The sequence below is a fragment of the Populus euphratica genome, unplaced genomic scaffold (assembly GCF_000495115.2).
Source record: "Populus euphratica unplaced genomic scaffold, PopEup_1.0 scaffold1007.1, whole genome shotgun sequence".
Lineage (NCBI taxonomy): Eukaryota > Viridiplantae > Streptophyta > Magnoliopsida > Malpighiales > Salicaceae > Populus > Populus euphratica.
The window spans coordinates 41,171-54,258 of NW_011500872.1; the positions used below are offsets into that span (position 1 = coordinate 41,171).

At 34.3% G+C, this 13,088-nt stretch overlaps 2 protein-coding genes across 2 annotated transcripts; both read left to right on the forward strand.

Annotated features, from left to right (window-relative positions):
• The first annotated feature begins 1,754 nt into the window (after positions 1-1,754).
• EMB175 (Pentatricopeptide repeat (PPR) superfamily protein) lies at positions 1,755-4,712 on the forward strand. Its single transcript, XM_011014115.1, has one exon. It carries the CDS (start codon positions 1,832-1,834, stop codon positions 4,577-4,579), a length of 2,748 nt encoding a protein of 915 aa, XP_011012417.1. The 5' UTR covers positions 1,755-1,831; the 3' UTR covers positions 4,580-4,712.
• Positions 4,713-9,836: 5,124 nt separating this feature from the next.
• Positions 9,837-11,424, forward strand: LOC105116670 (uncharacterized). The gene has a single exon (XM_011014116.1). It carries the CDS (start codon positions 9,857-9,859, stop codon positions 11,255-11,257), a length of 1,401 nt encoding a protein of 466 aa, XP_011012418.1. The 5' UTR covers positions 9,837-9,856; the 3' UTR covers positions 11,258-11,424.
• The last annotated feature ends 1,664 nt before the right edge of the window (positions 11,425-13,088 follow it).

A 13,088-nucleotide genomic window follows, 5' to 3' on the forward strand; every position in this document is an offset into this window, starting at 1 on the left:
CTGTGCCCCTTGTTGTAACTGCTTCTGTGCCCCTTGTTGTAACTGCTTCTGTGCCCCTTGTTGTAACTGCTTCTGTGCCCCTTGTTGTAACTGCTTCTGTGCCCCTTGTTGTAACTTATAACAACATTAGAAGAGTCTCTTCTGACCGTCAATTTCTAACTCTCAAGATCTGTGTTGCTCATGGCTTTTTAGTGCTTTTTTTTAATTTAAATGTGTCATTTTCTAAATCTGTTTCTTAAAAAATTTTATTTTTTATTTAAAATTAATTTTATTATATTTTTTTAATTATTTTGATCTGTTTACATTAAAAATAAATTTTAAAAAATAAAAAAGTTATTATTTTAATATATTTTTAATTAAAAAATATTTTAAAAAACAGTGATGCCTAAATGTGGAACATTACTTTGTAGTTATTTAGTTAATTTTTAAGTGTCCTTCAGTTTATATATATATATATATACACACACACACTACATCCTTTAAATATAAAGTTAAATATTTAAACACTAGGTTTATTTTCAAGCGTGAGTTCATAGCTCCAGATTTCATGTGATTTTAAGAATCTAGACACAGGTAAAAAAGGATCTCAGTTCATGTCGCTCTACACTTCATGTGATTTCAAGTTGTTTGATGTGTTTCATATTTGGCAAGTCATTGTTGCCATAATAATAATAATAATAATAATAATAATAAAATATTCTAATTTCGAGAGTTTGGTGTTACAGTTAAAATGTTGTTTATTAAAAATTTAAAAAATAAATTTATTTAAAATTAATATTTTGTATTTAATAATATTAAAAAAATAAAATATTATTAAAAATAAAATAAAATAAAAAACACCAATGACACTATTAGTAATATAACGGTGAAGTATGGTTTGAGCACGGTGGTGACCGGGAGAAGACTAGAGATGTATCATTCGGAATGACAACATCCAAAAGCATAAGAAAAGGTACACACCACCACATGAAACACACCACATGAAACACAAAAACCTTCATGTAACAACCATGTGGCGATATGTAGTGAAGCCAAAAACTTTGTCTAGTGGGAGGGCAGTCCATAGCGACAAAATAAAAATAATATAAACATTAATATCTTTATTACATGTTTGTAAAAAATATATTTTTTTATGAAATTTATAAAACTTCATAAAATATATATTTTTATGGAAGGCCGTACATTTGTTTATAAAAATAAAATTAAAAGAAATTGATTTAATCACTTCACAATTTATCAAATTTTGAATTTTTATAAATTTTATAAAAAAAGAGAGAACAATAAAGAAAATGATAACAAAAATACAAGCAAACATGTTTTTCTTGTTCCCGCTTTATTATATTCTCAAACATGTTCAAGGATATCTAAGTACCTAATCCAAACACTCTAATTAGAGTTTGTCCTAAAATTTCCCTTTTAATTTAGTTGTTCATGCAAGAAAAGGCACAAAGAATTGTTCTTGCAAATAAAGTACAATTAGATAATAAATAAAAAACATGATTTTTTCAATATATTTTCATGTTTAATACCTTGTCTCCCTCCTTTTATTTTGTGCTCTTTTTTCTAACAAGCGGACTAAAGAAGAATATATGATTGTTGTGCTGGATATTGAGATAGCTGGCCTATGCTTCGATGGTTATTTCTTGGATGTCCAATGTGATGATTTCAAAGGACATAAAAGCAATCATATTTTTTAAAAAACAAACACTATTTAAGTTATTTTAACTAAAATTTAGTTAAAAATTAGAAGAGCATCCTAGGACATTAAACACAGTGTCTAAAACAGCTGCAATTTTGTAGAAGAGGAGACTATGGTGGCCGCGTCTTATTCATGGCTTCCTTTTCTCAAACCCCCATTACCACCGCTATCACCCTATCTCCCTTATGTCTTCCATCTCAAAACTCCTTTTACTTCCCTTCAAAACCACCAACAACCACCAGCCAACTACCGCCTCAACCACTCACTCCACCCATTCTCTCTAAACCCAATCACCACCACCGCCGTCATTTCTCCTCCTGCACCTCTCAATTTCTCCTATCCTCGCCCCTTTCTCTCACTAAAACCCAAAATCTTGAATCCTCTTCCCCTTTAGACTCTAATTATTATTCTCTTCAGACTAACACTGACTGTCTCATTGAAGCCGACGATTTATTCAATTTGCTTCGCTTGTCGGTCAAGTACACTGACATTGATCTTGCAAGAGCCTTACATGCTTCCATTCTCAAACTTGGAGAGGATACCGATCTGGGCAATGCTGTCATAGCAGCTTATATCAAATTGGGTCTTGTTGTTGATGCTTATGGGGTTTTTATGGGAATGTCTACTCCCGATGTGGTGTCTTACAGTGCTTTAATTTCGAGTTTTTCTAAGTTGAATCGAGAAACTGAAGCCATCCAACTTTTCTTTAGAATGAGGATTTCAGGTATTGAGCCTAATGAGTACAGTTTTGTTGCTATTTTAACTGCCTGTATTCGGAGTTTGGAATTGGAAATGGGTTTGCAAGTTCATGCTTTGGCAATCAAGTTGGGTTATTCACAGCTGGTTTTTGTTGCCAATGCCTTGATCGGTTTGTATGGAAAGTGTGGTTGTTTGGACCACGCGATTCATTTGTTTGATGAAATGCCTCAAAGAGATATTGCGTCATGGAATACCATGATTTCGAGTCTGGTGAAAGGTTTATCATATGAAAAAGCCTTAGAACTGTTTCGTGTCTTGAATCAAAATAAGGGGTTTAAAGCTGATCAATTCACGCTTTCGACTCTTTTGACTGCTTGTGCTAGGTGCCATGCTAGGATACAAGGCAGAGAGATTCATGCTTATGCCATTAGAAATGGGTTAGAGAACAATTTGAGCGTGAGCAATGCCATTATCGGGTTCTACACTAGGTGTGGAAATCTGAACCATGTGGTGGCTCTCTTTGAGAGGATGCCATTCAGAGATATAATTACTTGGACTGAGATGATCACAGCATATATGGAATTTGGGTTGGCGGATTTGGCTGTAGACATGTTTAACAAGATGCCCGAAAAGAATTCTGTGTCTTATAATGCACTTTTGACAGGATTTTGTAAAAATAATGAAGGGTTGAAGGCACTCAATTTATTTGTTAGAATGGTCCAAGAAGGAGCAGAGTTAACAGATTTCACATTGACTAGTGTCATTAATGCTTGCGGATTGCTCTTGAAATTGGAAATCAGTAGGCAAATTCATGGGTTTATCATCAAGTTTGGTTTCAGGTCAAATGCTTGTATTGAAGCAGCCCTGATTCATATGTGCTCAAAGTGTGGAAGGATGGATGATGCTGATAGGATGTTTCAAAGTTTGTCAACTGATGGGGGTAACTCAATAATCCAAACATCAATGATATGTGGCTATGCTCGAAATGGGCAGCCAGAGGAGGCAATTTGTCTTTTCTACCGTAGCCAGTCAGAGGGGACAATGGTTCTAGATGAAGTTGCATTCACTTCAATACTTGGCATCTGTGGAACTTTAGGATTCCATGAGGCGGGGAAGCAAATCCACTGTCAAGCTTTAAAAACTGGGTTTCATGCTGAATTAGGGGTTGGAAATTCCATAATTAGCATGTATTCCAAGTGTTACAACATAGATGATGCAATTAAGGTTTTCAATACTATGCCAGCACACAATGTAGTTTCGTGGAATGGTTTGATTGCAGGCCAACTTCTTCACCGGCAGGGCGATGAGGCCTTGGCTATCTGGTCAAGTATGGAGAAGGCAGGCATAAAGCCAGATGCAATCACTTTTGTTTTGATTGTTTCAGCTTATAAATACACCAGCTCAAATTTACTGGATGAGTGTCGCAGTATGTTTCTCTCAATGAAAATGATTCATGATCTGGAACCCACTTCAGAGCATTACGCCTCCTTAGTTGGTGTCTTGGGGTACTGGGGTCTCCTTGAAGAAGCAGAGGAGTTGATCAATAAGATGCCTTTTGACCCTGAGGTTTCTGTTTGGCGAGCTTTGCTTGACGGTTGCAGGCTCCATGCAAACACAAGCATTGGAAAGCGTGTTGCAAAGCACATAATTGGGATGGAGCCCCGGGATCCTTCCACATATGTGCTTGTATCAAATCTATATGCTGCTTCTGGGAGGTGGCATTGCTCAGAATTGGTCAGGGAGAATATGAGGGATAGGGGGCTTCGAAAGCACCCATGTCGAAGTTGGGTTATAAATAAGAAGCAGCTTCATACATTCTATGCAAGAGATAAATCACATCCCCAATCAAAAGACATCTATAGTGGATTAGATATACTAATCTTGAAATGCCTAAAAGCTGGATATGAGCCAGACATGAACTTTGTTCTTCAGGAAGTCGAGGAGCAGCAAAAGAAGGATTTCTTGTTCTACCACAGTGCAAAACTAGCTGCAACCTATGGACTTCTGAAGACCAGACCTGGAGAACCCATTCGGGTTGTGAAGAACATCCTTCTATGTAGGGATTGCCATACATTCTTGAAATATGCAACAGTAGTCACCCAGAGGGAGATAATTTTTCGGGATGCTTCTGGGTTTCATTGTTTTTCTAATGGTCACTGTTCGTGCAAAGGTTATTGGTGATTGTTCTGTACTTACTAACTAGTCTCCTAAGCATGAATTCCTACTAGTATTAGTTGTATATTGTTTGTATTCAATGGAAATAGGAGACTCTAAGGCAAATGGAAAAGAAACGAAGAAATTAATTTAGTTGATATGGGTGTGTTTATTTGATCTGAGTAGATATATGGAGGGCAGCAGTGTTTGCAAAATGCATTGACAAGTTATTTGTATTATTTAAAGACTGAAAGTAGGATTTGTTTTGAGGTAAAAACAAACAAAAGCTTCATGGATATGTGCGGATCAAATGAAATTATATAGCTTTCAATTAGATAACTCTAGATCCGGTGCCCGCTTCAATGGTTAGGGTTTGGATATAAAGGACTGGACTTTTTTTGGGCATGCCTGTGCTCCCAGCGAGGCAGCGATTGACTGATAACAGTGTTACGGATTGCTCTAAAGTACGTACTAGCACTATGCAGCGTCCATTAGATTCATTGTCGATCACTGAGGTAACGGCATAATGAGCCTAATAAAAGCTTATTATATAAATTTACATTTCATATATGTTTCTATAATTTCAACCCAAAAAAGTTGCTAGGAACTGAGTAACGAGTCTTGTTGTGGCAACCCAAAATAATAATTAAAAAAACACACACTTAATTGCTCGTCTAGAAACCTCTTCAATCAATTGAGACCCACTCCAAACACAATTTCCTTGTGATTGATCATGCTTCACAGTAGTTAAATGTATGGATAAACCATAAAAGGTAGGATCTTGTTGTCCAAGGGAAAAAGCCTTAGAAGTACTCATTTCACAGGCTTGAATGGAAACGAATTAAAAGCATAAAGAAATAAGTAGGAGCCAAAAAGGGCAAACGTAAAACAACATTCTTCTCACTTGTACGTATCATAACAAGTTGCATCCATGGCAACGGTTATTTAAAAACACTTTAAACCGAAGTTCCTACTCATAGGCACAACAAGGAAAGCTTAAGAATCACTTCTAATCATAGTGCTAGTGCAAAACCAACAACCACCACAACGCTAGCTTCTCATAAAGGATGAAATTCTATATGGATGCATTTAGCAGGAGCTTTCACAACCTATTATCACCACAAAAAATTAATTCATCAACCAAGAAACACAACAAAAAATAACAAATTCCCTTAGGTAAAAAGATAACTCAAAACGCAAAAAGACACCAACAACTACATTGCTAACAATTTAAACCCTAGAGATGTGCACTCGAATATCAAGGCTTTTCAAATTTATTAGTACTGTCTAATAATGCCGACCACAAAAGCATGGACAAAGTCACAGGGCTTGTCAATTAATTAGTTGTGGATTGGAATTTTACCTCCTTTTCTGATTATGACTCTGTTAGCTGTTTCTTCACTGCTAAAAAGTGTTACCAATCACTGCCGTAGAACCATGCAAGTCAAATGGATTGCCTACACTTGGTATGTTGGAGTGATCGAAAACACCGGTGGAACTAAGCTTTTGTAGAGGTGAAAAGCAAACAACTAGGTTATGTTGCGAGATGGCAAATGAAAGTTAAGGCTAAACAATCATGAGATTTCATAAACAAATGCAATTCTTCGTTAAAGATATATAGAGCTACTGTCTTCAAAACTAAAATTATAAAAATCAAAGGATTTGGAGCGCTTTTTTATGTGTTTTGTGTGAACCTAGCTAATAGTAATTCAACATGGAAAAAAAGAAAAAGAAAAGACTGTAAACTTGTATTGCACTGCTCTAATTGTGAATTTGAGCCTTCGTCTTGCTTGAGCTCTACGGTCTATGAAAATATTAGCTAGAATTACAGATGTTATTGCCAACAAAGAATCAAGAGTTACAATGTGTGGTACAAAATGTTTATAGGGGTCAAAGGGCTCACTAGTGGTAACATGGAAAATGCAGGATCGTTGGTAGAACTTGTCAAAAGAGAAGGTTTCTAAAAGTTGGGTTGGCAAAAACTTAATGAGATTTATATATCTTTGAGTACATGCATTGGCAATGATGGTGTCCTCTTCATCCACATAATACAATCAACCCTAAACCTGTATGAATAAAAAATCACTTACAGTCTAGGAGAAAAAAGGAAGAGATCAACAAACTAATATGATTGCAATTTTTTCTCTCTCTTTTTTTTTTTTTACTTCTCGAACATAATAATAGTGTGCAGTTTTAATCAAGTTATTTCCCATCTTACCGTGGTGGAGTTGATGGAAGATTTTATAAGAACCTATTAATTAGCATCTTGTTGCGCCTTGGATAACTCTAACATACTGTAAGTACCCTTGAACATATGGAAGTCTATTACCACTAAGTACCCTTGAACATATGGAAGTCTATTATGGAAGCTCTGAAAGCAGTGAATCTCTCATTCCGCTAGAGAGAAGGAAAAGTGTTAGAACAATACTAGAAGGCCAGAAGAAATTGCATGAACCAGATGGAGAAGTAATTGAATCACTTTGAAAAGCATGTGTAACATTATCAACAACAACCAAACTGTACTTTAGTAGAAATATTGTTCTTTCTTACACAAACATTATGGTCGTGGGGGTTCATACTAAGTATTTCTCTCATGGTCTAGCAATCCCCATTGTTATGCTCTTCGAGCATGCGAAAAAAGTTGAAAGTTATTGAATCTGCATTGACATTTCTCTGAAGTTGCAAAGAAAACATGAAAACAATCATGAGGCCAACAGCTTCAGTTCATCGCTGCTTGTATGTGTAAAGACATTTAAAAATAAATAGTTAATTTATAAATTAAAATAAATAGTTAATTTTAGAATTTATAAAATTATAAACTCACCTAAATTCTCATTTTAATGAAACAAAAAAAATAGATAGCATAGTTCACAACTCATTATACACCAGCAACTAAGGTATATTCAAATTAAAGTACCAATGTGACTTATGCTGTTGCGGCTTGATATTCTTATAAAGAGAGGATTTTTCATTGAAAAAAAAAAAAAACTATAATAGGACTTTGTTGGGCTATAGGCATGTCAATGTATGAAATAAATGGATAGATAAAATAAAATGAACATCATGCAATAACTGAAATGAAAGTGTTGTCATGGTTGGCTATTAAGAAAAAAATAAAATAATAGGTTTTCATTGCTAACACTAGAATTATATGACCTGAAACCCAGCAAAAATGATGACAATTAGAGCATTTACTTCGTGTAGATAGGCCTAATCAATTTCTTTTCAATTAATGTCGCTCTAAAGAGTGTATCTAAACTCATCACCACTGCATCACACGTAAAAACTGTGTAAGCTATAATCAAGAACCAAATAGAAAACATTGTAAAATTCAAGGTAATAGATAATAACATAAAAATATTACAATCTAATATTTTCTAGGATGACATCCTTTTTATTCTCCAGTCTTTTACCACTAACTAACACGTGTTCAAACAACTGCACAGCTTTTAACCTACCTAGGAAATCTGTGCAAATCATAATAAGAATTGTTAAATGTATACATTGTACAGAATGACATGTAACGATGAGAATCAATTGTACAGAATGACATGTAACGATGAGAATCAACACAAAAAATATTTTTTTTTAAACCCCATAAGATTCATTGATGTAACACTGACTAATTACAAGGACAATAGTCAAGATCTGCAAATACATATGTAATGCTTAATTCAAGATATCTATATCGGGCAAGATTTTACAATTACTTTATGATAGAATCAAGCATAAAGTTAAGTTTAAAAAAAACATTAAATCTTGATTAATATAATCCAAATAAATGATGCTTTTTGATATGTTATAGAGCTTGATAATATGCGTTTATAATTATCAATTCAACAACTAGATTTAGTTAAAATTTATGAGAATATTTTAAAGATCTTGTTATTTATAGGATTAGAATTTTATAGAAAACTTTTTTGATAAAACCTAAAAGTTACTTAAGTAAATTAAGCTTCTATTTATAAATTGAGATATGAATTTTGTTATTTTATTTTAAAAAAATACTCTTAAACCATTTTATATTTGGGTTTTAATTTCAATCTAATATTTAAAAGAGTTTATTTTATTGAACTATAAATACTTTTTTTAATTTGTAAGCTACAGCAAGTCATTGATTTTAAAAAATAATATTTGATAGAATTTATTTGTTCTTAGTTTTTCATTGAACTATTTAAAAGTTAATAAAGATTCTTTATTTATAGTGTTCAACCATTATAAATTTGATTTTTTAATTAAGATAATTGTTCTATTTTATCAAATCTTGTTTTTATTTTTTAATTTATTTTTTTAATTAAAATTTGATTTTTATTATGTAGTCCATGAAATTAATTCTTCATGTTTGTATTTGTAATTGGCATCAATGGGATTCTAGTATTTTTGTATTTTTGTTGTTATTGATTTTGTCTTTACACTAAAATTAATTTTTTAAATATAAATCTATTTTATTATGCTATTTTTATCTTTTTGTCACATAATCATTACAAAACCTTATCATTTATTTTTTTAAAGTATTTTTTAATTAAAAATGTCAAAAAAAAATTAAAATTTTTACATTACCCCATTAAAAATATCTTTTAAAACAAAAGTAATTTAAAAAATACTTCTAAAATCATATTCAATCACATAAAGAAATACCGCCGGTGCTCACTAGTGTCAGGTGGGTTTTAAAGTCCAGCTTTCATCCCAGTTTTTCCTTTCTAAAGAAATAGAGACCCAGGGGTCGCGTCCTAAAAAAACCAGCGGTACTAGCTACGAACGCAAAACCATGGGCAGTTTTCTGTCAAACACAACAACAAAACCGACTGCTATGCACTCTGTGTTCTGGTTTTATCTACTCTGTCACCATCATTCTCTAGGAACTTCTCACATCGCTCTCTCTCCGTCTTTCCGTTGTAATAAATATATACCTGCCAAGTCTGAATGGGGCACTAAAATTCTCCAGGGTATTGAAGAAGTTGCTTTGCAGAACCTGATATCGTGATGATACTTTTCAGCTTCAGTCTTTCAGTTCTTGGTGCTTTGAGCAGTCATCTTTACTTGTTTTTGTTCTGAGCTTCAGTTCACCTACTGTTTCTGGGTATGCTTTCCTTTTCTTTTGTTACCGCCGATCAATTATGCTCTAGAATTTCAATGCTCCAATATCTTAGAAAATCCCAAAGATGGTTGGATATTATTCCTAAAATCTTGAAAGTGTTAGAGAAGTAGCTGATCACAAAATTTTCTCATTTTTAGTTAATTAATTAAGTGTAACTTCTAAAGTTGATGGAACACAATGGTTTAGGTGGTGGGATATTTCCGGGCATGGGATCAGGAATGTTAGGACTAGAATTGCCGCTCCACCAACCAGAAAACCCACAAAACCCTAACCACATGAACCATCCCCAAGTGGTAGCTTATACCCACCATGAATCTGATCACCGCCAACACTCCCAACAATCTGTCAAACAGGCTTATCCTTATGCCTCCTCCACAAAGCCCAAACAATTATTATCGCCATTGAGTGATGAAGACGAGCCTTCTTTCACTGGAGATGACAGCACCACTGAGGGAAAAAGGAAAATGTCTCCATGGCAAAGAATGAAGTGGACTGATCACATGGTTAGGCTCCTTATAATGGCAGTTTTTTACATTGGTGATGATGTTGGGTCTGAAGGGAGTGACCCTATAGGCAAGAAAAAGCCAGGTGGCCTGGCGCAGAAGAAAGGGAAATGGAAATCAGTTTCTCGGGCAATGATGGAGAAAGGATTTTATGTATCTCCACAGCAATGTGAGGATAAATTCAATGACTTGAACAAGAGGTATAAGAGGGTTAATGACATCCTAGGGAAGGGGACTGCTTGCAGGGTTGTGGAGAACCAAAATTTACTTGATACTATGGATTTGTCACCAAAAATGAAGGAAGAGGTGAGAAAATTGCTCAATTCCAAGCACTTATTTTTCAGAGAAATGTGTGCCTATCATAACAGCTGTGGCCATGCTCCAAGTTGGGTTGCCTTCGGTAGTAATCACTCACCAGAGATGGCTACAGGCCCATCTCATGCGCATGCTCAGCAACATCAAAGGTGTTCTCATTCAACTGAAAATGCTCAAGTCGTGACCAATTCAAGGACAGAAACAGAAGGGTCAAAAATGGCAAAAAGGGCAATAAATGAAGAGGATGAGGTAGATGACGACGACGATGATGACAGCGACAATGATGAAGATGACTACGAAGATGATGGGGATGAGGCAATAGAAGGCAATTCTAGGCATCAAAGCGGGCATGGGCAAGGGGATGAAGACAACCGTGATGAAAAATCATCAAGGAAAAGGCCAAGAAAGGATGTGTTTTCAGCAACATCATCTTTGATGCAGCAATTGAATGGTGAAATAATGAACGTGCTCCAAGATGTTGCAAAGAGTTCTTGGGAGAAGAAGCATTGGATGAGGCTGAGGTTGATGCAATTAGAGGAACAGCAAGTGAGCTACCAATGCCAGGCGTATGATCTGGAAAAGCAAAGGTTGAAGTGGGTGAAATTCAGTAGCAAGAAAGAGAGGGAAATGGAGAGGGCTAAGCTAGAGAATGAGAGAAGAAGGCTTGAAAATGAGAGAATGGTACTGATTGTAAGGAAGAAAGAGCTTGAGTTGCTTGATACTCAACATCAGCAGCAGCAGCAACTACCATCAAACAAGCGGAGCGATACTTCTTCCATTGCTGGGTAAATTGTAATTATATCAGATCAATCTACAAGATAGTTTTGATTGATAGGAATGGCATTTTGTTGTAGTTCTTCAATGTTTATTTTATGTAATTTGCTACCATTTTCCTGTGCGCGCTACCCTTCAATGATCACAAGTTACAATATATCCTTAATTAATGTATAGGATCAGGAAATTCGGAGTGTATTTTGCTTAAAAACATGTTCTCTTTGTTTTGAAGATGATGCCCTGTTCACTTCAGAGTACCATCCTTACATATTGAGCCCTGTTCGCTTCGGAGTACCATCCTTATATATTCATTTCCCACTAATTAAAACTCAGCTTCGAGAAATGATATGGGCATAAGATATTTTTTTTTTTGCAGAAATGGAAAAAAAAATTTGACAGATGGAGTTTTTTCTTACGTTAATTTTGCGAGAGTTAAAGCTCCGGGCGGATATTATTTGATGAGAAACAGTGGATAAATCAGTGGATAAATCAATAAGAGTCAGCCCCGTTGCTGAAGCAGGGGAGTGACATTGGGCCAACTAGCAAATATCCTAAGAGGGCCGGATAATATAATATTGTCGACAACCAAAAGTCTTTGTAATATATTTTTATTGTGTTTGATTTATGCACGTAAGTCATTCGAAATTCAAATAAATTTATTTTTATTATACCCTTAAATAATAAGAGGTGATAAAATTTAAAAGACCATCAACACTCTTCCTTCCGCGAATAGGAGCAGTCCGATGGCCATTCCCTCCTGTGCGCCTCATGTTACCTTTAGAGGTTACATCATGGTTATTGAGTCCTTAAACTCTACAATGGTTACATAATAGCTTAGTAGCAGGCACGTGACGTCGCCTCACCATTTTCCTATCTAAAATAGCAATAGGGTAGGGAGGTGAAGTGAGATCAACAGGAAATGAAAGAGTGCCTATTCTCCATAAGCAAGTTTCACGTGAGAAACATGGAGTCTAATATGAATCAAAGAGTCTATCTCATATTTCAAACCAGGTTTGAATTTAATTTTAAAATATTTATTAATTAATTTTACAAGATCGAATATATTTCTCAAATTATATATCAAAACAAATTAAAATTTTATATAAAGATATTAGACACATAAAAATATATTTTGGTAAATTTTCAGATCAAATAAAGTTTAGAAATATATTATTTAAGAGGTCGAAGTTACTAGACAAATCTTGTCAAATCTATCACATTAGACCTTTGTGTAGGGAGATACTAGACACGCGAAAATATCTTTCGATAAGTTTTTAGGTCAAATGAATTTCGAGAATATATTATCTTAGAGAGTTAAAATTATTAGACAAATCTTGTCAAATCTGCTATAGTAGACCTTTGTGTACTGTTTGAGACATATTTAAAACTATATGTGTAGGTTTGTTGTGATTAAGGTTGGTATGAAAACTAGACATTTCAAAATTTTCAACTATATATAATACGCCTAATAATTCTTCCAAATGAGAGAGAACAATATGTTTGAAGTCATGATTAAAAATATACTTAGAATGTGCAAAAATTAGAGATTCGAACTACATGGAGAAATTTTAGCATGAAAAATTAACAAGAAACTTTGGGGATAAATTAAGATTGTATGTTAAGGAGGGGTTAAAGTGTAAATAATAAAAAAACAAATATAAAAACAACCTCTCTTTTTGCCCCCTAATTAGTACTTAAAAGTATATTTTTATCAAGGTTTTATATTATTATTTTGCACTTGAAGTATCAATAATTCTTTTAACTAAAACATGTTTTATAATAACATATCTAATAATATAAGATGCCTTTAATTTGTAGTAAATGTTCATCTTAAATGCAGGCTATC